The sequence below is a fragment of the Theropithecus gelada genome, chromosome 15 (genome assembly GCF_003255815.1).
Source record: "Theropithecus gelada isolate Dixy chromosome 15, Tgel_1.0, whole genome shotgun sequence".
Lineage (NCBI taxonomy): Eukaryota > Metazoa > Chordata > Mammalia > Primates > Cercopithecidae > Theropithecus > Theropithecus gelada.
In genome coordinates this window covers 18984941-19010496 of record NC_037683.1, presented here as the reverse complement: position 1 = coordinate 19010496, position 25556 = coordinate 18984941, and the positions used below count along the sequence as shown (strand labels likewise).

General features: G+C 44.8%; 1 protein-coding gene across 1 annotated transcript in view; it reads right to left on the bottom strand.

The window, feature by feature from the left end:
* TTLL11 (tubulin tyrosine ligase like 11) overlaps positions 1-25556 on the bottom strand; it is a 268572-nt gene that overhangs the window by 16229 nt on the left and 226787 nt on the right. Inside the window, exon 8 of the mRNA XM_025359662.1 lies at positions 19577-19683. Within this exon, the coding sequence (XP_025215447.1) occupies positions 19577-19683 (107 nt within the window). The remainder of the gene's footprint in view (positions 1-19576; positions 19684-25556) is intronic.

Genomic DNA, 25556 nt, shown 5'->3' with positions numbered 1-25556 from the left:
CATGTCCAGTCGATTATACAGTTTCAATGAGGAGGCAGAGTTGAGGCCACATGGCCTGTGTCCAGATACCAGGTGACCAATAGGGAACCATGACATCCTAGAAGTAGTCACTCTGAGAGTAAGGAGCCTAGTGAGACCCAGTCTACCTTGTTGTTCACTCACTTGCTTGCTTATTCAATAAGCTTTCCCTGTGTTGGGCCCTGGGCCTGAATCAGGCACTGGCATGAGGCACTTGGCATCCACAGGGGGCAGGTGGAGAGGGGATACAGACACTTGCAAATACTTCTGATCCAGCGAGCTATGATGGCTGGAGAGGTGCGCCTGGAATCAACAGAGCAAGAAGAGAGCATAGCTGTTTGGCAGGGAGGGCAGGGAGAAGGGTCCGGAAGCTTCACAGATGAGCATCTCACCCATGGGCCTTGCGCAGGCAATCAAGGCAGGGAGGGATGTTACAGGAAGGAGACACCATGAGCAGAGGCCCCACAATGGAAGCACATTGGCTGGCCCCAAGCAGCACAGGGCGTGTGGGCGAAGAGTGTGGTGGGAATGGGGGCTGCGGTTGTGGAGGATGGAGATGAGGCTGGCAAGGCTAATCTCAAAGGCTAAAGAGCTCAGATGTACCTGTATCCTGCAGGTAGCAGGCAAACCCTCTGGGGCCCATTCAGAACAGAACCGTGCTCCCCATGAGATTTTGGAAGGGAGGGGCTTCCCCAGGCCCTGTGTTGCCAAAATGACAGAAGGTTCTCTGAGGCTGCGCTTATGTAAGGCTTCCTCCTCCCTTCGCAGATGTGATCAGTGGGGAAGTGTGGGCAGAGACTCCCACCTGCTACCAAGAAGAACACGCTCAGTCATGTAAGGTCTCGCGGAACAGATGAGGTGAGCTCCCTTTCTTTAGAGGCTGCTTGGGGCCTCCCGGGCTGAGGACATATCTTTGCCCTCAGTCAGGTGGCAGCTGCATGGTGTGGCTGTGGTGGGGCACGAAGGACTGTTATAGCAGCCCCAGGAGGCCGAAGGGGAAAAGCGGCTACTATTAACATTGGGCCAGACCATTCTTTGTTGTGGGGGTCTGTCCTGTGCATTTCAGGTTGTCGAGCAGCAGCCCTGGGCTTCACCCACTAGATGCCAGTATAGCAACTCCCTTCCCCCAGTATGACAACTAAAAATGTCTCAAGTCGTGGCCAAATGTCCCCCTGGGAGTCAAAATTGTCCCCAGTTGAGAACCACTGCTCTCTCTAGACTTCAGGGAAGACATGGATGCCTAACCACTGGAAGTATCTCAATTCTTCCAGTGAGATGCAGAGCACCCCGAGAGCATGTGCCTGCCTTCTTCCACCTCCCAGGGGCCAAAGGACAGGGTAGATTTCATCACATATTTGTGGACTATCTCAAAAAGGAACGTGTCTAACTTACTCCGAAAAAGATCTGGAAAAAGAGCAGGCTGGGGATGTAGAAAGCCAATGGATAGTAGGTGCTTCTTCCAATACTTTGCTAGGGTCTCAGAGTCCCTCATGTGTAAAACAAGGGGGTTGAAAGAGATGATCTTTAAGGCTCCTTCTCCTTTTTTAAAAAACGTCACATGGTCTCTCTCTGTCACCCAGGCTGGAGGACTGGAGTGCAGTGATGCAATCATAGCTCACTGCAGCTTCGAGCTCCTGGGCTCAAGCGATCCTCCCACCCCAGCATCCCGAGTAGCTGGGATTACAGGTGCATGCCACCTTGCCTGGCTACTTTTTTATAACTCTGTGTATGTGTGTGTAGAGACGGGGTCTCACTATGTTGCCCAAGCTGGTCACAAACTCCTGGGCTCAAGTGATCCTCCTGCCTTGGCCTCCCAAAGTACTGGGATTACAGGCATGAGCTACTGTGTGCCTGGTCCCCTTCTACTTTTAAACACTATGATTCCATATCAGTAAGATGAATATGCAGGAAATGTTACCCATGAATTCTGAAAGTGGCTCCTATGGGCCAGATGAGTCTCTGTCTTGGGTAACCTGGGCATCTTCTTGATGACAAAGAACTGATCAGATGGTTTGTGAGATTCTCTCTGCTCTCTTGGGTTAAATGAGTAAGCCCAGATTTCCCCCGAAGAATCTCTGAAAGGTAAACACTTCTGGAATGTTGGTCATTGCTACAGTTTCTCAAAGACCATGAGAATCTAAAGACAAAGAATTATGGCTCTACCACTCACGAGCTGGGTGACCTTGGACACATTACTTAACCTCTCTGAGCCTTAGCTTTCTTCTCTGTAACCTGGAGTACAGAGCTTAAATCTCAGGATTGTTGGGAGATGTGCAAAATGTTAACAGAGGTCTTTTAGTTTCAGCTCTGACGCATAAAGAGCTTAGAAGTCATTGCTCCTGGCTGGGCACGGTGATGTATACCTGTAATCCCAGCATTTTGGGGGCTGAGGCTGGAGGATCCCTTGAGCACAGGAGTTCAAGACTAGCCTCGGCAACATAGTGAGACCCCATCTTTATTTAAAAAAAAAAAAAGAGAGAAGTCGTCACTCCCATCTTCACAACAAGAAAAAATGCTGAACAAATTGAAAAATCAATGACTTTTCTAAGATCCATGAGTATTGAGGTCACAGGGCAAGCCACCACCCTAAAAACCATTGAGACCTGTGAATATAGAGAATCAGAGCTGAGTTCAGCTTACCAGGAGCAGAAGCTGCTGGAGCCAGGAGCTGAAGCTGCTGGAGCCAGGAGCTGATAAGAACATTTCACTGGTAATTGATGAGTTGCTAGAGACAGTGTGAGGCTCAACCTTTAACTAGGTTGAGTTAAAAATGCCTGGGGGCGAGTCTTAGGGGGTCTCCCACTTTTTTTGTGGGTGGGGCTCCAGAAGCCCCACCAGGTTCTCAAGAAAAAGATTGGAGAAAATCTTCTCATGCTTCAGAAAGGGGTGGGGTAGGTAACTATTTTCAAATATGCCTAGAGCACTCTCCATAACAAAGGCCTGCTAATGGAGGAAGCTATTTATTATTTATTTACTTATTTATTATTATTATTATTATTATTAGAGACAGGGTCTTCCTTTGTCACCCAGGTTGGAGTGCAGTGGTGCAACCACAGCTCACTGCAGCCTCAACCTCCTGGGCTCAAGCCATCCTCCTACCTCAGCCTCCCAAGTAGCTGGGACTACAGGCATGTGACACCACACCTGGCAATTTTTAAAATTTTTTGTAGAGACAGGGGTCTCACTGTGTTGCGTAAGCTGGTCTCGAACTCCTAAACTCATCTGATCTTCCTGCTTCACCCTTCCAAGGTGCTGGGACTACTTAGTGTAAGTCATTACACCCAACCAGAAACTACTTTAGTAGAGGCTGATCTGACCTAGGGGAAGGGCAATTAGATAACTCTAGCTTTTCTAGACTTTCTAGCTTTCACACATAAAGGGAGAAAAAAGGGGCTAAGAAGCACTTCTGAAAGTCACAGCCCATGGACTCAAGCCCACTAGGAACAGATTTAATCTTAAGATTGTGAAATGTTTCTCTACCCAGCACCTTATCACCACATCAACAGGGTTCACTCCAGCGTAATAACAGTGGATTACAACTGAGACAGATCCAAGAAAAAGATTCCATTTAAGGAGTTTTTAAGGAAATATAAAGGCAATAGGGAGGGAGAGAAAAAAAAAATTGGAGGAAACCAAAGCTTCTGGCACGTCTGACTACAGTAAATAAACACAGCCCAGCTCCTAGCAAGATAAAATAAAACCTCACACTGAAAGCCTGATTCCTTGGTTCCTATTATCAGGTACTTCATGTCTGGCCTTCAACAAAACATTACAAGACCTGCTAAAAGGCAGGAAAATACACAGTGTGAAGAGATAAAGCAAGCATGAGAAACAAACTCAGGTATGACACAGATGTTAGAATTATCCAATGGAGAATACAAAATAATGATTAATATGTTAAAGTCTCTAATGGAAAAAGTATGCAGTATTCAAGAACAGATGGAAAGTGTAAGGAGAAGATGGAAACTCTAAGAATCCAAAATAAATGCTAGAAATAAAAAACATTATAACAGAAATGAAGAAGGCTCTCAATGGGCCCATCAGCAGATTGGATACAGTCAAAGAAAGAATCAGTGACCTTGAAGATATGTCAGCAGGAATGTCCTAAACTGAAACAATGAATTAAAGAAAAAGAATACTGAAAAAAAGGAGAATATCCAGGAACAGTGGGACAATGACAAAAAGTACAAAATATATGTTATGAGAATATCAGAAAGAGAAGAATGAAAAGAGCAGAAGACAGATTTGAAGTCGTAATAGCTGAGAATTTTCAGAAATTACAGACAGACATCAAAACCACAGATCCAGAAAGCTCACAGAAATAACAAAAATCTACACCTAGGGAATATCATATTTAAACTGTAGAAAACCAGAGACAAAGAGAAAATCTTGAAAGAAGCCAGAGAGGAAAAATAATACCTGTATAGGTAATATACAGGTAAGGAATATATGCCTTAGGTAAGGTATATATAATGCCTTAAGGACAAGAACTATACCAGCTGTCTCACCTAAAACCATGCAAGCAAGAAGGGAATGAAGTGAAATACTGAAAGTATTGAAAAAAGAAACCCCACCAACCTAGAATTCTGTATGCAGTGAAATTATCCTTCAGAAATGAAGGAGAAATACATTCTCAGACAAACAAAAACTGAAGGGATCTGTTGCCAGTAGACTTGCTTTGTAAGAAATGTTAAAAAAAATTTCAGAGAGAAGAAAAATGATATAGGCCAGAGACTCAGATCTACATAAAGAAAGGAAGAGCATTAGAGAATAAATAATAGAAGATAAAACAAAATTTTTTTTCTAATTTTAATTGATCTAATAGATAATTGTTCAAAGTAATAATAGCAACAATGTATTGGGTGACGATAGCTTGGGGATAAGTGAAATGAATGATAGCAATGTTATAAAGCATGGAAAAGAGAAATCGGAAGTTCTCTATTATAAGGTACCTGCGCTATCTGTGAAGTGGTATAGTGTTATTTGAAAACAGACTCATTAGCTGGAAACTAATTGCAAACTCTAGGATAATGACTATTTTTAAAAAGAAGTATAATTGCTATGCTAAAAGAAGAGATAAATGGAATTATACAAAATTCTCTATTAAAACCAGAAAAGGCAGAAAAGAGAAGTAAAAACAGAAACAAAGAACAAGTCAATGAATAGCAAGCTGTTACAAACATAATAATCCAACTATATCGATAAGTACTTTAAATGTGAATGGTTTAAATAAATTAAAGGACAGAGACTGTTGAGAGGATTCAAAAACAAGACCCAACTGAAAAGCAGCTTAAAGATAATAAGAAACACACTTTAAATGTAAAAACAAACAAAAAGTAGATAAAAAAGTAAAGGGTTGGAGAAAGATATATCATGATAACTCTAACTAAAAGAAAGTTACAGTAGCTATATTAATTTCAAACAAAGCAGACTGCAGAACAGGGAAAATTATCAGGGATGAAGGTGAGTAATAATGATAAAGGGGACAATTCTCCAAGGAGACATAATAATCCTTAACATGTATGCACCTAACAACAGAATGTCAAAATATGTGAGACAAAACTGATAGAACTGCAAAGAAAAATAGATAAATCTACTATTATAGTTGGCGACTTCAACACCCCTCTATCAGTAATTGACAGATCCAGCAGGCAGAAAATTGGTAAGGGTACAGTTGAACATAGCAGCACCATCAATCAACTATGTCTAATTGACATGTATACAATACTTTATCCAATAGGAGTAGAATATACATTCTTCTCAGTTCACATGAAATATTCACCAAGACAGACTATATCCTAGACCATAAAACACATGTTTTTAACAAATTTTAAAGAATAGAAATCATACAAAGTATTCTCTCAGGCCACAATAGAATTAAACTAAAAATCAGTAACAGAAAGATGGTTGAGAAGTCCCCAGATACTTGGAGAATAAGTAGCACATATCTAAACAACATATAGATCCAAAAACATCTCACGAGAAATTTTAAAATATTTAAAACTAGGCAAAGATTAAAATATAACTTATTGAAATTTGTGGGATCCAGTGATATTAGTGCTTAGAAGAACAATTTATAGCAATAAATTAGACAAGAAGAAAGATCTAAGATCAATAATCTAAGCTTCCATTTTAGGAAACCAGGAAAAAAGCAAATTTAATCCAAAATAAACAGAAAGAAAGAAATAATAAAAATCAGAACACAAATTAATGAATTAAAAATAGGAAGAAATCAATAGAGAAAATCTATAAAACCAAAAGCTGGTTCTTTGAAAAGATCAATAAAATTGATAAATCTCTAGCCCAGCTAATCAAAACCAAACAAAAGCAAACAAAAACAGCAACAACAGAGAAAGAGAAAAGGCTATTAGATTACTAATTAGTATTACAAATTACTAATATCAGAAATGAAAGAGGGATCATCACTATCACTACTGATCTCATGGATATTAAAAGGAAAATAAAGAAATATTATGAACAAGTCTATGTCTACAAATTTGATTAGATGAAATAGATCCATTCCTTGAAAGAAACAATTTATGAAAACTCATAAGAGAATAAACAGATAATCTGAATAGGCCTTTATCTGTTAAAGAAATAAGATGAATAATCAATAACTTTTCAAAAAAGAAAGCACCATGCCAGCTAGGTTCATTGGTGAGTTCTAACAAATGTTTAAGAAAGAAATGATACAAATTCTCTACGTCTTCCAGAATACAGAAGCAGAGAAAACACTTCCTAACTCATTCTGTGAGGCCAGCATTACCCTAATACCTAAACCAGATAATGACATTACCGGAAAGAAAAACTGCATGCCAATATTCCTCTTGAGCATAGACGCAAAAACCCTCGATAAAATATCAGCAAATTGAATCATAGGCTGGGCACCAAATAATTCCAACACTTTAAGAGGCCAAAGTAGGAGGATTGCTTGAGTCCAGGAGTTTGAGACCAGCCTGAGCAATCCTGTGAGACCCAGTCTCTACAAAAAAATTTTAAAAATAAATTAGCCAGGTTTGAGGGCACACGACTGTAGCCCTAGCCACTCAGGAGGCTAAGGCAGAAGGATCACTTAAGCCCAGGACTTTGAGGCTGCAGTGAGCCAAGATTGTGCCACTGCACTCCAGCCTGGGCAGCAGAGCAAGACCCTATCACTAAGGAAAAAAAAAAAAGAAAAGAAAAAAAAGCCGGGCGCGGTGGCTCAAGCCTGTAATCCCAGCACTTTGGGAGGCCGAGACGGGCGGATCACGAGGTCAGGAGATCGAGACCATCCTGGCTAACAGGGTGAAACCCCGTCTCTATTAAGAAATACAAAAAAAAAAAAACTAGCCGGGCGACATGGTGGGCGCCTGTAGTCCCAGCTACTCGGGAGGCTGAGGCCGGAGAATGGCGTGAACCCGGGAGGCGGAGCTTGCAGTGAGCTGAGATCCGGCCACTGCACTCCAGCCTGGGCGACAGAGCGAGACTCCGTCTCAAAAAAAAAAAAAAAAAAAAGGAATCATACACCATGACCAATGCAATTACTTCCTCAGCTTGATAAAGCAATATCTACAAAAAAAAATTACAGTTTAACGGAAAGAAACTAGATGCTTTCCTCTTAACATCAGGAAGAAAAAGTCCCCCCTCACCACTCCTGTCCAACATTGGACTGGAAGTCATAGTTAATGCAGTAAGACAAGAAAAGGAAATGAAAGGTATAGAGATTTGGAAGGAAGAAATAAAATTGTCTTTGTTCAATGGATTGTCAATGTAGAAAATCCCAATGAATTGACAAGGAAACCTCCTGAAGTAACAAATGACTATAGTATGGTTGAAGAACATAAGATTATTATAGGAAAGTCAATTTTTAATACATTAGCAATGAACAATTGGAATTTGAAATTAAAAATATAACACCATTTACATTAGCATCAAAATAGAATAAAATATTTAGGTATAAATCTAAGAGAATATGTGCAAGATCTATATGAGGAAAACTATAAAACTTAGATGAAAGAAATAAAAGAAGATCTAAATAAATGAAGAACTACTTCATGTTCATGAATAGAAAGACCACTATTGTTCTTTCTGACTTGATCTATGGATTCGACACAATCCAAATGAAAATCCCAGCAAGTTATTTTGTGGATATTGACAAACTAATTCTAAAATTTATATGAAAGGACAAAAGACCAGCATAGCGAACATAACACTGAAGAAGAAGAAGAACAAAGTCAGAGACTGACACTACCCAACTCCAAAATTTACTATAAAGCTCCAGAAATCAAAACAGTATGGTATTAGCAAAAGAATAGGTAACTAGACCAATGGAACAGAAAAGAGAGTCCTGGTAGGCCCCTATCAGTATAGTCAACTGATCTTTGACAAACGAGTAAATGCAATTCAATGTAGGGAGGTTAGTCTTTTCAACAACTGTGCTGGCATAATTGAGCATCAACAAGCAAAATAAATAAATAAGAGGATCTAAACACAGACTTTACACCTTTCACAAAAATAAACTCAAAATGGATCACAGACCTAAGTGTAAAATACAAAACTATAACATTTCCAGATGATAATATGGGAGAAAATCTAGATGACCTTGGGTTTGGCTATAAAATTTTAGACACAACACCAAGAGCAAGATCCATGAAGGAAAAAAAATTGTTAAGTTGAACTTCATTAAAATTAAAAACTTCTGAAGAGACATTGTTAAGAAAATGAGATAAGCCACAGACTGGGAGAAAAGTATTTGCAAAATATATATCTGATAAAGAACTTGTCTCCAAAATATAGAAAGAATTCTTAAAACTCAACAATCAAAAGTAACTCAATTAAAACATGGGCAAAAGATCTGAACAGACACCTCACCAAAGAAGTTATACAGATGGCAAATAAGCATGTGAAAAGATACTCAACATCAAATGTCTTTAGGGAATTGCAAAGTAAAACAATGAGGTGGCACTATATACCTATCAAAATGGCTAAATCCAAAAAACTGAGTATACTAAGTGTTGACAAGGATGTGGGGCAAAAGGAGCTCTCATTCATTACTTGTAGGAATGCAAAATGGTACTACTACTTTGAAAGACAGTTTGGCATCCCTCAGCATCCACAGGAGATTGGTTCCAGGTAACCCCACCAATACTAAATTCTGCGGATGCTCAAGTTCCTTATATAAAATGGTGTAGTATTTGCATATAACCTATGCACATCCTGCTGTATACTTCAAATTATCTCTAGATTACTTATAATACCTAAAACAATGTAAATGTTATATAACTGTTACACTGTATTTTTTATTTGTATTTTTTAAATTGTTATATTATTTTTTATTTTTCTTAAAAAAACTATCAATCCATGGTTGATTTAAATCTGCACATGTGGGATGCATGGATATGGAAGACTCACTGCATATATATATGAGAGATAAATAGATATAGATAGATATAGATATAGATAGATAGATAGATATAGATATATATATATGAGAGATAAATATAGATAGATATAGATACAGAGATAGATATAGATATTAATAGATATGGATATGTGGAAGGGGATTTATTAGGGGAATTGGCTTAGGGCTGAGAAGTCCCACATACAACAGACCATCTTTAAAGTAGAGACCCTAGGAAGTCAGTGGTGTGGCTCAGTCCAAGTCTAATGGCCCCAGAACCAGGGATGCTAATGGTGTAGCTCTCAGTCCCAGGCCTAAGGCCTAAGAAGCTGGGGCGGGGGATTGGGGGTGAGGGGAGGACCTGGTGTAAGTCCTGGAGTCCAAAGACCAGAGAACCTGGAGTTCTGATGCCCAAGGACAGGAGAAGAAGAGTGTCCCAGCTCCAGAAGGGAGTGGCAGAGAGGGAGGAGTGGAGAGGTGGGGGGAAAGAGAGAGAGAGAAAGAGAGAGTCATCTTGGCCTTTTTTGTTGTTGTTCTATTTGGGCACCCAGCTGATTGGATGGTGCCCACTCACATTGAGAGTGAATCTTCCCCATCCAGTTCACCAACTCACACACCAATCTCCTATGGAAACACTCTCACAGACACAGCCAGAACTAATGCTTTACCAATTCTCTAGGTATCCCTTACTCCAGTCAAGTAGACACCTGAAATTAACCATTGCACTGTACGATCCAATCATCACATCCTTGGGTATTTGCCCAGTCGTGTTACTAACTTATGTCCACACAAACCCATGCACGAATGTTTATAGTAGCTTTAATCATAACTGCCAAAAACTGGAAGCAACCAAGCTGTATCTCAGTAAGTGAATAGATGAACAAACTGTGGCATATCCGTTCAATGGACTATTATTCAGAGATAAAAAGAAATGAGCTGGCAAGCCATAAATAAACATGGAGAAACCTTAAATGCACATTGTTAAGTGAAAAGAGCCAGTCTGAAAAGGCTAGATACTCTATGATTCCAACAATATGACTTTCTGAAAAAGGCTAAACTATAGAGAGTAAAAAGATCGGGGGCTCACGGCGGGAGAGCTGAACGGGGGAGCACAGGGAAGTTTTAGGGCAGTGAAACTATTCTGTATGACACTGTAACGGCGGCTACATGACATTATGCATTTGTCAAATCCCACAGAACTGTACAACACAAAGAGTGAACCCTAATGCAAACTACAGACTTGAGTCAATCATAATATACCAAGGTTTTTCCATTAATTATAACAGCACAATCATGCAAGATGGTGTTATAAGGAAACTGTGTGCATGGGGGTGGGGGACTACATGGGAATTCTGTACTATCTGCTCAATTTTTTCTGTAATGATATGTTCTAAAAATATTAAGCCTATTAATTTTTTTAAAAAGGCTTTTATAGCACCTGGCCTGTGTTGGGTGCTTGATAAATGTAGCTGGTGTTAGTGTCAATCGCTGGCAGTCACGTTAGGAGAGAACCTGCTGGAGAAGATACAGTCAGGAGACCTGAGTCTCAGCCTGAGCACGGCAGGGGCCATTGGAAGTGACCCCTAACCCGTCCCATCCTTATTATCACAGCTCTAAATCTGGGATAAGAGAAATTCCTCCCCTCAGGGCAGTTGGGAGCACTGAGTGCTGTGTTTTGCAACAATAAAGTGTGTACAAACATTTTACTGACTGCTCCAGGCCGTGGGAGGAACAGATGAGAGGGGTGGGGGCGGGGAAGCCCTCACAGCCCGAGAGCTCCCTGGACACGCTGTTGTTGTTAACACCAGGCTTGGCCAAGACCAGAGGCCAGACTGTCCTCCTAAACACAGTTCTGCCCAATTCTCGGGCCTGGGAGCATTTGAGGACCGGGACGGGGCTTACATCTTCATGTGCCTGTGACCGTTGTCACTGCACAAGGCAGACCAGGACTGAGACTCGGGGCCGGCTCTGTTCTGCCCCTGCCTGCCTGTGGAGCTGTTTCTAGCCCTCTGAGCCTTGGTTTCCTCTTCTGTATACAGGGTGGTGGTAGAGCTCACTGGGAGTGTGTGCATTGTGTAGACAGGTGACTTTGGAAACGGTTTGTAGTCTGTAACACACACACACCCCCACCAGGAAGGATAGTGGTGGTTAGACACAGAAAAAGCTACTGTTTGGGCCAGGTGCATACTTTATCACTAAATTCTGACAGTGCCCCAAGGTAGATGTCATTGCCCTGTTTCAAAGGACACTGAGGCTCCCAGAGGTGCAGTGCCCCCTCTCAGGGCTTCCCAATGGCAGGTAGCAGCGTATTGAAACCCAGCCTGTCTAACTCAGCTGCCAGCTTTCTGCACAACACTGGATCCTGCAGCTGCTGTTTCTGCAAGATCTGGGGATGGTGAGCAACAAGTGCAGGGAGAGGGGAGGCCTACACTGAAAAGAATTCAGCTTTCCCCACTTTGTTTTTTGGGGGTGGGGCCTGACAATGGGCATCTCCACCCTCAAGGTGACTGAGGATGAGGAAGGGCAGGCACTCGCCTGACAAAGGGGCAGCGGGTGTGACCGCAGCTCGCCTGGTGGCACTACCGGTGCAGAAGTGGCTTTAGCAGGCCTCGGAGATTAGGGTCTGGGTGAGGGAGGCGGAGGTTGAGCTGGCATCTCTGCTGGCTCACTTGCTTTTATTAAAAATAATTCTGACGCCAACTATTTTGTAAGCGTGTAGGGCACACATCCAGAGAAGCCCATCTGACTGCAAGATAATTTCAAGGCTGAAGAACATCGTTCGTGCCAGACACCTCGCAAGAGGCGCTGCGTGAAACTGGACTACTTCTCCACAGCTTCCTGTATTTCAGGGGGAGGGGGCAAGCCATGTTTATGTATAAGGGAGACTGTGCTCAACATTCCAAATAAAAATACTCTTCAATATTTCTGTTCATCGTTAACCAAATACATTTCAGCCTGGGCTTACTCCAGCCGATGTGAGCAGAGGCGTCAGATGACTTGCAGTCAGTGACTGAGAGATTTCGCTGAGAGATGATCATGAGGCTCAGACACCCATGGGATTGGTGGGTTGCTGCGGCTGAGCCCTGGCCCATGGGACACGTGTTCGCAGGGTACCTGCTGGATGCCAAGCTCAATGCTTGGCCTCATGCAGGTGGGAACAGCTCTGTTTCCCAGATGCTGGCCTCATGTCAGGGGCAGATGTCCAAGTTCTCTCACAGTACTTGATGTGTGCTGTGGTCAAGGGCAGTGCTGGGTGCTGTGGAGCAGGTGAGATGGTGCTGGGCCCAGCCTGAGCACTGCAGGAGGCTCTGTGAGGAAGGGGGCCTGGGCAGTGGGGGCAGTGGTGAGCAAGGAGAGTGGGTTCCTGCAGAGGTGGGGGCCTGAGGGGGCCGGCCATTCTGGCTGGAGTGAGTGTGAGGCTAGTGATGAATGAGGATGCAGAGTGGACAGGGGTCCATCTCACAAGGCCCTGAAATGTGCCAATGTTCTTCCCTGGGGTTGGAATTGTGAGACCAGTGACTGCAGGCAGCTGGGGGCCGGCACAGGTCTGTAAGTGATGGGAGTGGGCAGGGTTACCGCTTCCCACAGCCATGGCTGAGGCTGCCAGCACCACATTTCCTCTGCCTTCCCCAGCCTCACTGTCCCCACTGTTGCCAGGGTGGGATGAGAAGGGCCTGGCACTCTGCTGGCCACAAAGGAAGAGTCTGTTGTGGCCACGTCCTGACTCTCTCATCTGGCTGTAAGGCAGGCCCTTCTTCCCATCTCTGTCCCCAACACCTGCAGAGCAGCTGGCAGGGGTGCCCCGGAAGCACTTCCCGAGAAAGTAGTGCAGTAGGAGCAATGGGATCACAGTAGGGGCAGCCCTGCTTCCTGAGCATTTTCCACAGGCAGACATGGCCCTGAGTGTTTTCTGTGTTTTGTTTCATTTCATCCATCCCAATGTTTCCAGGAGGCAGACACCATTATTATCTCCACTTTACACATGATGAACTTGAGGCTTGGAGGAAGTTACCTAACTTGCCTGAGGTTAGCTAGCAAGTGACCAAGCGCAGATTGAAAGCCCAGTTTGTCTGATTCTGGAGCCTGTGGCTTTGGGTATACAGCAAGTCAAACCAAGGCAGCCCCCGGAGGCGGGCATGTAGCTCACCAAGCAGTGGAAGAAATATTTCTTATTTTGGTCAAAGAGCACTCAGCATATGTCAGATATTAAACAATGCCATTCTTAGATTTCCCTCTCCAAGCAAGGGGTGTGTGGTGTTTGAGCTCTCATGGGAAGGGGAGGTGGGGAAGACACCATAGTCAGTTTTTTCTTCCTTTGCTCTCATGTTCCCTTCGGTTACTGAGAGGGACCCTTAGCTTATATCTTAAAATAGCAAAAACATCTGGCTTTGAAGTAAACAAAGTTCAGAAGCCTCCAGATGTTGGTCTTTTGTTAGACGGACAGGACACTTGGTTGCCCGGCTCAAATGTTACCTTTGCAAGTAAAATGTTTGTCTCTCACAGCTGACACCAGTGATTTTGCCTTTAATTGCCAAATCTTGATACTGTCCTCATCTCTTACCACGGAGATGTGAAATTCCACTCTGGAAAGAGTTGAGGGCGAAGTCTCCGTGATAAGAGGGAGCTCCTGAGTGCAATTTACATGAAATAAATGCATCTTCCCTGACAAATTTGTTTCTTTATTTGATTCTGAGCAATGAGAGGGCTAGTTGAGGGCTACGACATCCCAGTTTTGCTGATAATATCCTCATTTAGAGTTCTGTGTCTTGCTGGAAATTCTAGAAGTGAAAATTAAAATCCTTATCTTTTTCTTTTTTAATGACAATTACATTGGCATCCTGGAGAGCGTAAACTACATGTTACTAAATTCCATCAAGCTCTTGAAGAATCATTGACATTCTGACAGAGGTGAAGGCAAGCCCATTTCGGGAATGATGAACCCAGGGTGCAGCTGGGGGGTTCCTTAGGTGAGGAGAGCCACATATCAGATTTAGGTCACTGTCAAGTCCTAGCTTTTGTTTTGCGTGGTGAGTTTGCAGATACTTATTCCATTACTAAAAATAGCTAATTTTAAAAACTAACTAAATAAAAGTAGGTACGTGTGGATCATGATGGAAGTGTCTCATGAACCAAGGGTGATGGTTAATCTAATTCTATGCACCTGAGGTCTAATAAAACACAAAACAAACAATCAAAAGCAAACTTATTTAAACTGATTATTTGAGGTTTCGATTTCATCATGTGCATGCTTTTTCTCACTAGTTTTGATTTTTTTCCTAATTATTTTAAGCACCATTTTTTCTTCTCCATTTCAATAGCAAGGTTCCCTTTTGCAGGATGTTTTTGTTCATAAAGATCTCAAGCATCAGGGATCTGGTTAACCCCTTCGGTGTGTACCAAAGTCTTATAATGGCAGAAGGAAGGTCTGGCTGGCTTCAGGAGAGGGGAAGATGCTTTAGCACTTTGACACAGCAGGCACTGGGTATGGGTGATGATCCAGTCCAACTAGGCATTCAGAGGAGGGGAGGGAGACTCTGGCAAAAAGACCACCTCTACTCTGAGCCACGGTTCTCACACTCGGGACTCCCTGCTTTGAGGAGGCAGGGCATCTTTTATTTTTGCATTCGTCTGCTCATCAAATACTCACTGGGCACTGGGCGAGATGCTTTGCATGTTCTAGGCCATGTGCTAAGCCCTCGAGGATGCAGAATGCACAGTGGGTGGCTTTTCTGGGTCACAGCATGCTACATGCCTTGTATGCATTCTCTCTTAACCCTCACAGCAACCCTCCTCTGTTGCTTCCCCCCATGATAGCTCTGGTCGCATACTATTGCAATTGTCAACTGTATGTCATATTCATTTGTGACTGAGAGACACTGGGTATAATGGAAAGGGCAGTAGACTCTGAAGTTAGGCTGATTTTTATTCAAATACTAGGGTCCCCACTGTAACATTTTTTTTAGACGCAGGATCTCTGTCACCCAGGCTGGAGTGCAGTGGCACAATTGTAGCTCACTGCAGCCTTGAACTCTTGGGTGCAAGCAATCCTCCTGCCTCAGCTTCCCAAGTAGCTGGGACTATAGGCAAGTGCCATCATGCCTGGTGAATTTTTAAGTTTTTTATAGAGATGGGGCTATGTTGCCCAGGTTGGTCTTGAACTCCTAGCCTCAAGTAGTCCTCCCATCTCAGCCTCCTAAAGTGCTGGGATTACAGGCATGAGTCACTGCTACTGGCCCCCACTGTAATACCTGACATGTCTGTGTAATTTCACCTCTTTCAGGCTCAGGTTTTTCATCTGTTGAATGGGAGTAACAACGCTTATCTCACAGGATGGTGCGAGAAGGAAATGAGGTAATTCATAGCAAGCATTTTTTATTTCTGTCCCATATAAATGTTCAGTAAATGGTCTCTTTTTTTCCTTAAGAGGCTAGGATCTGTACATAATTTATCTTTATATCCCTGCAGGGCACAATGCCTGGTAGCATGTTCAGTAGCTGTTAGTTGAGTGGATGAATGAATGAATGAGTACGTGTTCCTTGAGTATGAGAACCCAGGCTCTATCATTCTTCACAGGCTTCTTTCTTTTCAGCCCCCAGCAGCTGTGGGATGGGGAAAGCTGTCTCCCTCAGCACGGCACCCACACCTCCAGCCAGTACCTAACTGAATCTGAGGTTCTCAAACCCCTCAGCTCCACACCACGGAGGGAAGAAAAGAAGACCCTCTGGCCTTTCTGCTGACACTTGGCAAAAGGAAGAACAACCACTCAACCACAGACTTCTCCTTTTGCTACTCAGTAGCTTCCTGAATGGTCCTAAGAAGTTGGCTGTCTCCAGATGCCCCTCTCCTTGAGAATCAGGGGCTTGGACCAGCCTTGAGAAGGAGGCAAGAACTGGGCCCTGGCTGGTACCAGCAGTGGCTACTGAGACCATGGGCACAGAAGGCTTCCCATGCATGGCTTTCATGCCCAGGCCCACTTTCTAGACCCCCAGGCCCTGTTATTTCCTTCCAGGAGTGATGAAAACTCAGAGGATGGAGGAAAGGGAGACAAGAGGTTGGACAGGCACCCTCTCTGCTCCAGTTCTGTCCTCCCAGCAGGCCCTGTGAGTTGACTTTTATCCTCCAGCTGCTGCCGTCCCCTCTGACTCCTGCCTCACGAGCCCCAACCCTCTGTATTACTTAAGTGAACAAGCACTGCTTGTGTAGCCCTGGATGGGGGTAGAGCACCCTGGGCGAGGAGGTAGGAGGCCTGAATTCAAATCTTGCCTTCCTTTGCTACTCCCTGGCTGTGGGAGTTTAGACAAGTCACTTTTGCTCTTGGAACCTTAGGGTGCACATCTGTAAAAGGGGATGCTGTTGCCCAACTTGAAGGCCTGGCAAGAATTTGCAGTGATATATATGCACAAATGAAGTCATCTCAAAACTGCTGTTACTACTGGTGATGACTACTCCACCTAGTCAGGGGCTGAGAGGTCTGGCGAAAGGCCTGGGAGATCCCAACCCTGAATTTGCTTATCAGTATGTGCTAAAAATAAGAATTTTTCTCATTTCCATAGCTTGGTCAGCAGAATACAGAGACCCAGGCAGACCCCAGAAAACCTCACCGGAGCTGGAATTGCGGACAGCCCCTGTGGATTCCGCTTACCGGGAGCAATTTAAGAGGCAAACAAAACATGAAAAACTACTCAGAATTAACAATGGGCCAGATGGTAATGCTAGTTTGCAGCAACAAAACATGATAAATAGCTTCCTGCTGCTACTCCTGATCAATTTCAATATTTAATAATTCCACTGCCACCCCCACCCCCTCATCTGGCCCCCTCCGTGGGATCCTGGATGACTCCCCACATTCAGCTCACAGAGCAAACGCTTCTTTGCTTTCTGAAGGTGTCAGCAGAAAGTGCCGCCGCTCGATTGTCACATGAGCACTCTCAGTCCTCGGAATGATAATTAATCTGCCTACTTCTCTTGAAGACGCTCCATCTCACGCCTCTCCTGGTTGCCAGGGAGGGCTGGAAGGGAGCTGCCAACTGCAGAGATGCGAGAGAGGCACTCACCTTGTTGATTCAATGACTGCTGCTATTTCCTGGGTTTTGCTTTTGACTTAAAGAAAAGGGAGCTGTAGGGAGCTTGGTGGTCATCTCACTCTAGGACAGTTGGTAGGAGAAGGCAACCCGAAAGAGGCTCGGGTGGATTGGTGTTTGAACCTTATCCACTAGCCATGCTTCTCTGGGCCTCAGTTTCCTCCTCTGCACAATGGAGATAATCATATCTACCTCTAGGAGAATTCTAGCCGGTGCTGCACATGTAAAGTGCCTGTGGAGTGCTTGGCATATAAGAATTGGCCAAGAACTGGCAGCCGGAAGCATCATTACTAAACACGAAGCCAAGCGGCAAATGATGCCTGAGCACCGGTGCCCTGCAGGAAGGACGGGCTGCGCCTCTGTGGTTGGGAAGTTTCTGGCCCACATGGGTGTAGGGCAGGACTGCCTAGGGGTGGAGCAGCTGCCAGGCAGACGGCCCCCAGGATTCTCCCCAAGGGGTGTCCAGTAATAAGATAAACTGGCTTGCACCATCAGCAAGGACTCCAAAGACCTCAGAGCAACCCTGGAGAGCAGGGATTTTTGGTGCCATTTTACAGATGAGGAACTGGAGATGAGGAGTTGGAATGACTTTTCATGCTGACAAGGGCAGGAAATGGCATAATCAATTCTAATCTGGATCTCCCAACCTGACTTCAGGTCCTCTCCACAGACTCACAGGAGCAAGCTGCCCCACTCCTCATGACCCGGTGCCTCCCTTCTGTGCGTCGCTTTTGGAGGGAGGCAGCCAGAAGAGGGGGTGGCGTGGGTGCCAGGGTGCTGTGGGCTCACAGGTCCTGTGTGATCTCTGTCACCTGAGCTGCAGTTTACTTGTCTGTGAAATGAGACTCATAACGCCTACTGCACTGGTTCACCAGGGCATTTAATGAGGAAATATGCATGAAAGGACCTTGAAGTTTTGTGATGAGCTGTAGAAATATCAGTTATGGTTATTATAATTTTTTTAGAAAAACACCCTCTGGACTGGGCGCAGTGGCTCACGCCTGTAATCTCAGCACTTTGGGAGGCCAAGGCAGGCGGATCACTTGAGCTCAGGAGTTCGAGACTAGCCTGGCCAACACGGTGAAACCCCGTCTCTACTACAAAAAATACAAAATTAGCCGGTGTGGTGACTCGCACCTGTAATCCCAGATACTTGGGAGGCTGAGGCAGGATAATTGCTTGAACCTGGGAGCCGGAGGTTGCAGTGAGTTGAGATCATGCCACTCCAGCCTGGGCAACAGAGTGAGACTTCGTCTCAAAAACAAAAAAACAAAAAACAAAAGAGAGAGAGAAAGAGAGAAACACCCTCTGTGAGGAAAAAGATACGAAACTCATCCACCTGAAGGTGGGTTCTTCTCACAGAACCCTTCACCACAGAACCTAGATGATCAAGATCAAAATTTCTTGTGTGGTATTCAAGGCTTTGACAGCTCCCCTAACCCCATCTCTACCCCTTCTCATATCCCTTTTTGCTCTAGCCCATCTGGGCTACTTGATACGATCTAAGCTCAACAGCCTCTCCTGTGTCCATGCCAAGGCCAGGCAATAGCCCTGCCAGAGTGTCTGTCCCAGCCCTGTTCACCAGCTGATCCCACACACCTTTCTCCTGAAGCCTTCCTTGGCCCTCCCTGGATGAGGAGCTCCTCCGCTGGGTTCCCGGATAGCTTCTTTGAGCTTCTCTCCCCCACAGCCAGGCATCCTACTACCCAGCATCATTTTCTCATCTGCCTCCCAATGCTACAGTGAATTCTTTCAGGACAAGAACCAAGCACTATATCTTCCAGCCCACCCAAGGCTGGGCCCAGCACATGCTCAGGAAATGTGTGTGAGGGGTGAACAAATGAATGAATAACTGAGTGTTCCCAGTATGGATGGAATCTGAGCCTCAAGCAAAGGCAAAGAATGCTAACGGTGGCATGAGAATTTGGTGGCAGACAATGCTCCAGGATTTAAATTCAGCTCAATCCCTGGATGATGTCTAGATCTGATGGCATCATCTTCTTCCCCCATCTGAACCTTTGACAAGAAGGAACAGAAAATATACCACCCACGCCTGTCAGGACCCCCACAGGGCATGGCAGAGGCATTTGTCAGGTACCTGAGTCCCGCTGATCCAGGGTCATGGAGTTCCACCTCCGTGTGATGTCAATGTAGAGGATGTCCACGGCGGCCATGGACAGGCTGCTGCTGCTGAGTTTGCAGTTCCTGCCAACAATGGGAAGTGACATGTCACTGCCAGCCTGAAACCTGCCCAGTATATCTTTCCTCCACTCCTGTTAGAGACTGAATGTTTGTCCTCCCCAAATCCATAGGCAGTGCAGTGCCTACTGCACTGGTTCACCAGGGCATTTAATGAGGAAATATGCATGAAAGGACCTTGAAGTTTTGTGATGAGCTGTAGAAATATCAGTTATGGTTATTATAATTTTTTTAGAAAAACACCCTCTGGACTGCGCGCAGTGGCTCACGCCTGTAATCTCAGCACTTTGGGAGGCCAAGGCAGGCGGATCACTTGAGCTTAGGAGTTCGAGACCAGCCTGGCCAACATGGTGAAACCCCGTCTCTACTGCAAAAAATACAAAATTAGCAAATCCTAATACCTCCAAGGTGATGGTATTAGGAGGTGGGGCCTCTGACAGGTGATTAGGTCGTGAGGGTGGAGCCCTTGAGAAAGGGAATAGTGTCTTCTAGGAGGAGACACTAGAGAGCTTGCCTCCTCTCTACTCTCCACCATGTGAACATAGAAGAAGGCGGCTGTCTACAAACCAGGAAGTGGGTCCTCACCAGACACTGGATCTACCAGCACCTTGATCTTGGTCTTCCCAGCCCAGAAGCATGAGAGATAAATGTTTGTTGTTTAAGCCACCCAGACTGTGGCATTTTTGTTCTACCAGCCTGAACTAACTGACATTGTCTTTGTTTGCTCCTGGTCTGGAATATCCTCCCTAACCACAGCTGGAACTGCTGCAAGGTGACCAGCATGGAGCAGTAGAAGAGAAGGCATGATGTAAGCAAGTTAGATCCTTGGGTTCCTGTAAGTTCAGCCATTTGGTTAGTTAGAGGTCTAACGGGCTGGAAAGAGCAAGAACTTTAAGAAAGCAAGTCTTTTTTTTTTTTTTTTTTTGAGACAGAGTCTTGTTCTGTCGCCCAGGCTGGAGTACAGTAGTGTAATCTCAGCTCACTGTAACCTCTGCCTCCTGGGTTCAAGCAGTTCTCCCTACCTCTGTCTCCCGAGTAGCTGGAATTACAGGTGCCCACCACCACGCCCGACTAATTTTTGTAGTTTTAGTAGAGACGGGTTTTTGCCACGTTGGCCAGGCTGGTCTCGAAGTCCTGACCTCAGGTGATCCGCCCGCCTTGGCCTCCCAAAATGCTGGTATTACAGGCGTGAACCACTGTGCCTGGCCAGGACAGCAAGTCTTGAGTTGTAGCCTGGCTCTGCCACTTGGAGGCTGCATGGCCCTGGTTAAAACATTTCACCTTCCTGAGTCTCGGTCTTTATTACAGTCATTGTGTGTCAGCCTGACCTTACACAGCAGTGTGGGTCCCTGTCTGCTCCAAAAGGGAATGAACTCCACATGTCAAGAAATGCCCCCATGCACGTGTCCTATCTCTCAGTCTCCAGAAAGAGGAAGGGAAGCTGGGCCCTCGGCGCTGCCCTCTCCTGCCAGTGTCCAGGTAGCTGATGGTGTCATGCTCAGATGACCCAGGGATGACAGCATGTCACCAGTACAGGCTGAAGCCATCACCACTGTCCAGAAGCAATTTCCCACTGGAAATGCTCACCAGCTGAGTCCCTGAGGACAAATCTACGGACAAGGGCTCAAGGCTTCTGTCCTTTACTCATCTTAATCTGCCACCTGAAGATTCTATATAAGCCCCTAATCAGCCACACTAAGCCCCAGATTTATAGAGCAGAACAGCACAGGCTGGGTCCTCGCTGCTCTGTGCGGGCTGACACAGCATTGCCGGGGAGGTTCCTCGTTCCTGACTTTAGGGGAGTCACCTGGAATTGACAGGAGGATTGTGGGGGGCGGGCCTCTGAGCTTCGGATGCTCCACTTGTTTAGGTGCAGGGAGGCTACAGTAACCAGGTTTTCAGTCTGATGTCAGCATAGGTGCTCCCTGTCCACGCCGCAGCAGGGGTGTTTAGAATCCTCCTACCCCTCCCCAGCCTTTTTTTTTTTTTTTGTATGGAAATATGGAGTGGAGGGTAGTCTGGTATGCTGAAAAGAGCATGATTTAGATTTAGGCATCAGACAGATTAGGATTCAAATCCTGACTGGAACCTTTTCTAGCTGTGTGACTGTGGGGAATTTACTTAAACCTTCCGTGCTTTTATTTCTTGGGCTCTAAAATGAAGGTAATAATACCTGCCCACATGGTGATGAGTACACGCCAAGAACCCAGCATGGTGCCTGTCACCTGGTAGGCCCACAGCAATTGTGAGCTCCCTTCCCCAACTCTCTCCCCCTTTTCCCTTTTCTTCTTCTAGATCTAGAGTCATCTCATCCCAGAGGCTGCCTGGAGCCAAGTGAGTGACCCTGCCCATTGTGGAGAAATGGAGCGCACCAGTCTGAATGTCTGTGTACAAGGCTTGGGCTCTCTGTTCAAACTGGAAGCAGCCCTTGGCTTGTCCAGGTGCACCCCTGCCTTGGACAGGATTTTGCTGGGAGGCTTGTCCCAAGGCAGGCTGGATTTGTCCAGGGAATCCTGAAAGCTAGGCCTCCGCGCCAGCTGTCAGGTTGGCTGAACTACATTCAATGCTGCTTTCAACTTTTCAAACAAATCCACATCCACTGCCTCAGCTAATGATGAAGTGGCTCTTTGATTTCCCATTTGTCATTATCCCTTGTGTGAACAGCTCTGTTAGGGACTGGACAGGGGAGGGGTTGATTGGCAAGCAGGGTTGGGCATCAGAGTCCCCTCTCCAAACCCAAGCACACCCCTAATGACGGTGGCTGGGAGTGTGCCCCACATGGTGCCCAGACAAGCCTGGTGCTCCTTGTATGCCAGCACACTTTCTTGCCCCCTTCCTCCCTCCTCCCCTCCTTTCTTCCCACCTATATTTCCCAGGCCATCAATGCACACCCTGCTTCCTCCTGGGCTCCTGCTCTGTATTTCAATCCCAAGTCACGGTGGCAGACTTCAAAGCACATCAGCACACAGTTATTGAGCCCCAGTAACCACATGTCAATGGACGCAGAGGTTTTCACATCACTTGTCACCAAGACGGCTATTTACTGGGTTCTGTGGGGGACGATGATCCAGTCTCTCCCAGGGTATTCTAACAGCCTGCATTGCTAATTTACAAAGCTTCATTAGAAACAGCCACAGTGTCCTCTAATTATCATATCAGTGTCCTCTGCGCTACCTGCTCTTCCACAAGACAGGAGCGCTGCCTGGCTTGCTCTGTGGGTTAATGGAGTATTAAAAGGGAAACCACACTCACCAGTGGTATATAGTTTTTTTTTTTTCTGACAGGTAGAAAATAGAAGTGTCAAACCTCTAGCAGGAGCCGTAATTTAAAACAGAAATTCTCCGTTTATTCCCTTTCCAAGGTAACTCTTCCTCCCTAGTGATGCCTGCGAATACAGTTGATTGCAACATCTGCTACTGGGACAGAGGAGGGATCCATGCTGGCTGCGGTAGGCAGGAAATGCAAATGCCTTAAAAGAATCTTGATTCTGTAGGCATTTCTTGGGCACCATCTGTATGCTAGGGCTTTTCTTGCTCATTAGCTGTCTGGATTTTAACCATTCTTTGAGGGTGGTATTCCTAGTACCATTTCAATGAAGCATATGCTGAGGCTCAAGAGATGGGACATGACTTGCCCAAGGTCACACAGCTGGAATTCACATCTAGCCCTTCCTTGGAAGATAAGAGTAGTGGGCTTGGGAGCTGTGGGGAGGTGGCCCAGTCCAGGGCTGCAGGAGGGATTCAGGAATCAAGAAACCAGGTCTCAGGCCAGGGACCAGTAGGTTGGAGTCTCTAAAGCACTCCTGTTGGAAGCTTTGGGATATGGGGCTGGGGCTAAGACAACCAGGGTGCTTGGATTTGCCCTGTGGTTACCAAACATTCTCAACAAACTCAAACAGGAAATGAATCACTCCAACGGTCAAGATATCAAGACTTTGGAATGAATTTTTCATCCATCTATCCACTCAATGAAAATTTATTTGTGCCCTCTCTGTGTAGGCAGTATTCTGGGCTTGGACAGCAAGGAAGAGCTGAATGGGCCTTGGATACCGCTCTCAGAGACTGTACGTGATCTTAGAGTCTGCAGTAAAAATGTGGCTCTTAATCATTGAGAACAGTTTTCCCTTATGCCTGGGGATGCAGTTCCTCAAATGACTAATGAGTGGAAGGATAAATTCTTCAGTGGAAGAAAAGTCCGAGAAATAGGGTATCATGAGAAGCCAGAAAAGTTTCTAGGAAAGGATAGGTTAAAAATGTGCATGGAAAAGATGAGCTTTGGAGTCAAATACACACGAGTTTGAATCTTGGCTTTGCTGTGTAACCTTGTGCAAGTCATGGAAGCTCTCTGCATCTACATTAGCAAATTTCAATTTGTACAGTAAGAAAAAGACTGTTCACCATACAAGGATCTTTTAAGGACTAGCTCAGTGCCTGGCACGCATGGGGAAGTGGCAAATGGCAGTTCGCATCCTTCCTCTCTGATGCAGAACCAGTTTGAAGAAATAGTGTGTGTGTGTGTGTGTGTGTGTGTGTGTGTGTGTTTCCCCAGAATCAAAGGAATTTGGGCACATATGATGGGAAAGAATCACAAATCATTTAAGTTCATTAGGAGTCCAAATATAGAAAGATTTGAAACGATCATTCTCATTTCCTCTTAACAACTACTGACATCTCATGGGAAATTTAGGAACCAACTTTTTCCACTCCATAAAATCCTATTTATAGAATTTCTTTTGTGTTCATCCTTCTCTGTGCAGAAAAGAAGTTTTGTTGTTGTTGTTTTTTTTTCTGGAGAGGATTCTATAATGTGAAAGCTAACAAATGATCAATATTTATTTTTTAAAAACCACACTACCTAAACATCTAGGGAGGCAAGAAGACAACTCCAGTTTAAAAGGTATGGCTTTGAAAGGCCATTGATATCCAAGGCGTGCAATACTGCTGGAAAGGGATGGTCACAGAAGCAGGGGAGATTAGCAAAGTCACTGAGGAGTTAATGACAGAGGGGGAAGCAAGGCGCCTTACGCTCCTATTCTAGAACATTCTAACACACCATGTTGCCTCTGAGAGAATAAAGTCCCCCACAGCTATCCATTATGAAGCATGTTAATATAATCTTATGATAAAAGGGAGTGGAAGGCGAAAGGGGAAAGGAAGAAAAACCTAGAAGGAGGCCCAGGATCAGAAGCCACCCAGTGGGAGAACCTCACATGAAGCAAATGCTCGCGGTACAGAGAAGCTGCTGCATTTCCTAGAAATAAACCTGGTTTTGGCAAACTGCTTAATTTCTGGGCTGCCATCATGAAAAATGCAGCATATGCAAATTGATGTCCAAGTCTGATGTGGGACACATTTGTAAAAATTTTCATTTGTGAATTACATAGATGCCCCCCAAATCAGTAATCCAATGGAAGAAGAATGACAAAAATGCATCTTCCTCCAAGATAGCCATCAAGGTGAAAAATCAATCAGATACTGTCTATTTCTTGGGGAAAAAGGTGGCTTCACACCCCAGCAATTATTATAAAATAAAATGTTAAAAAAGAAAGAAGAAAAGAGGCACTTAATTCATGGTAATGTGTGCTACTATTATGTGCCTCCTGAGGAAGTGACATGAAAAGCCGGTTAGAGAGAGTTAAGTCTAGACGAGAGAAGAACAGTTCATTATTTCTCATTTCTTAGTGAAAAAGAAAAATAGAATATGGCCAGACTGGCATTAGCATAATTCACTCCGAAAACTGCTGATCTATGCAGCACATTATGAGAGATGGACACTGGAAATAAATTCAATCGCAGTGTTTATTATTTTCTTCCCTCTAGTTCTCTTCAAGGAGCTTGGAGAGAGAGAGTGGGTAGAACAGATGAAAAGCAAGTTCAACT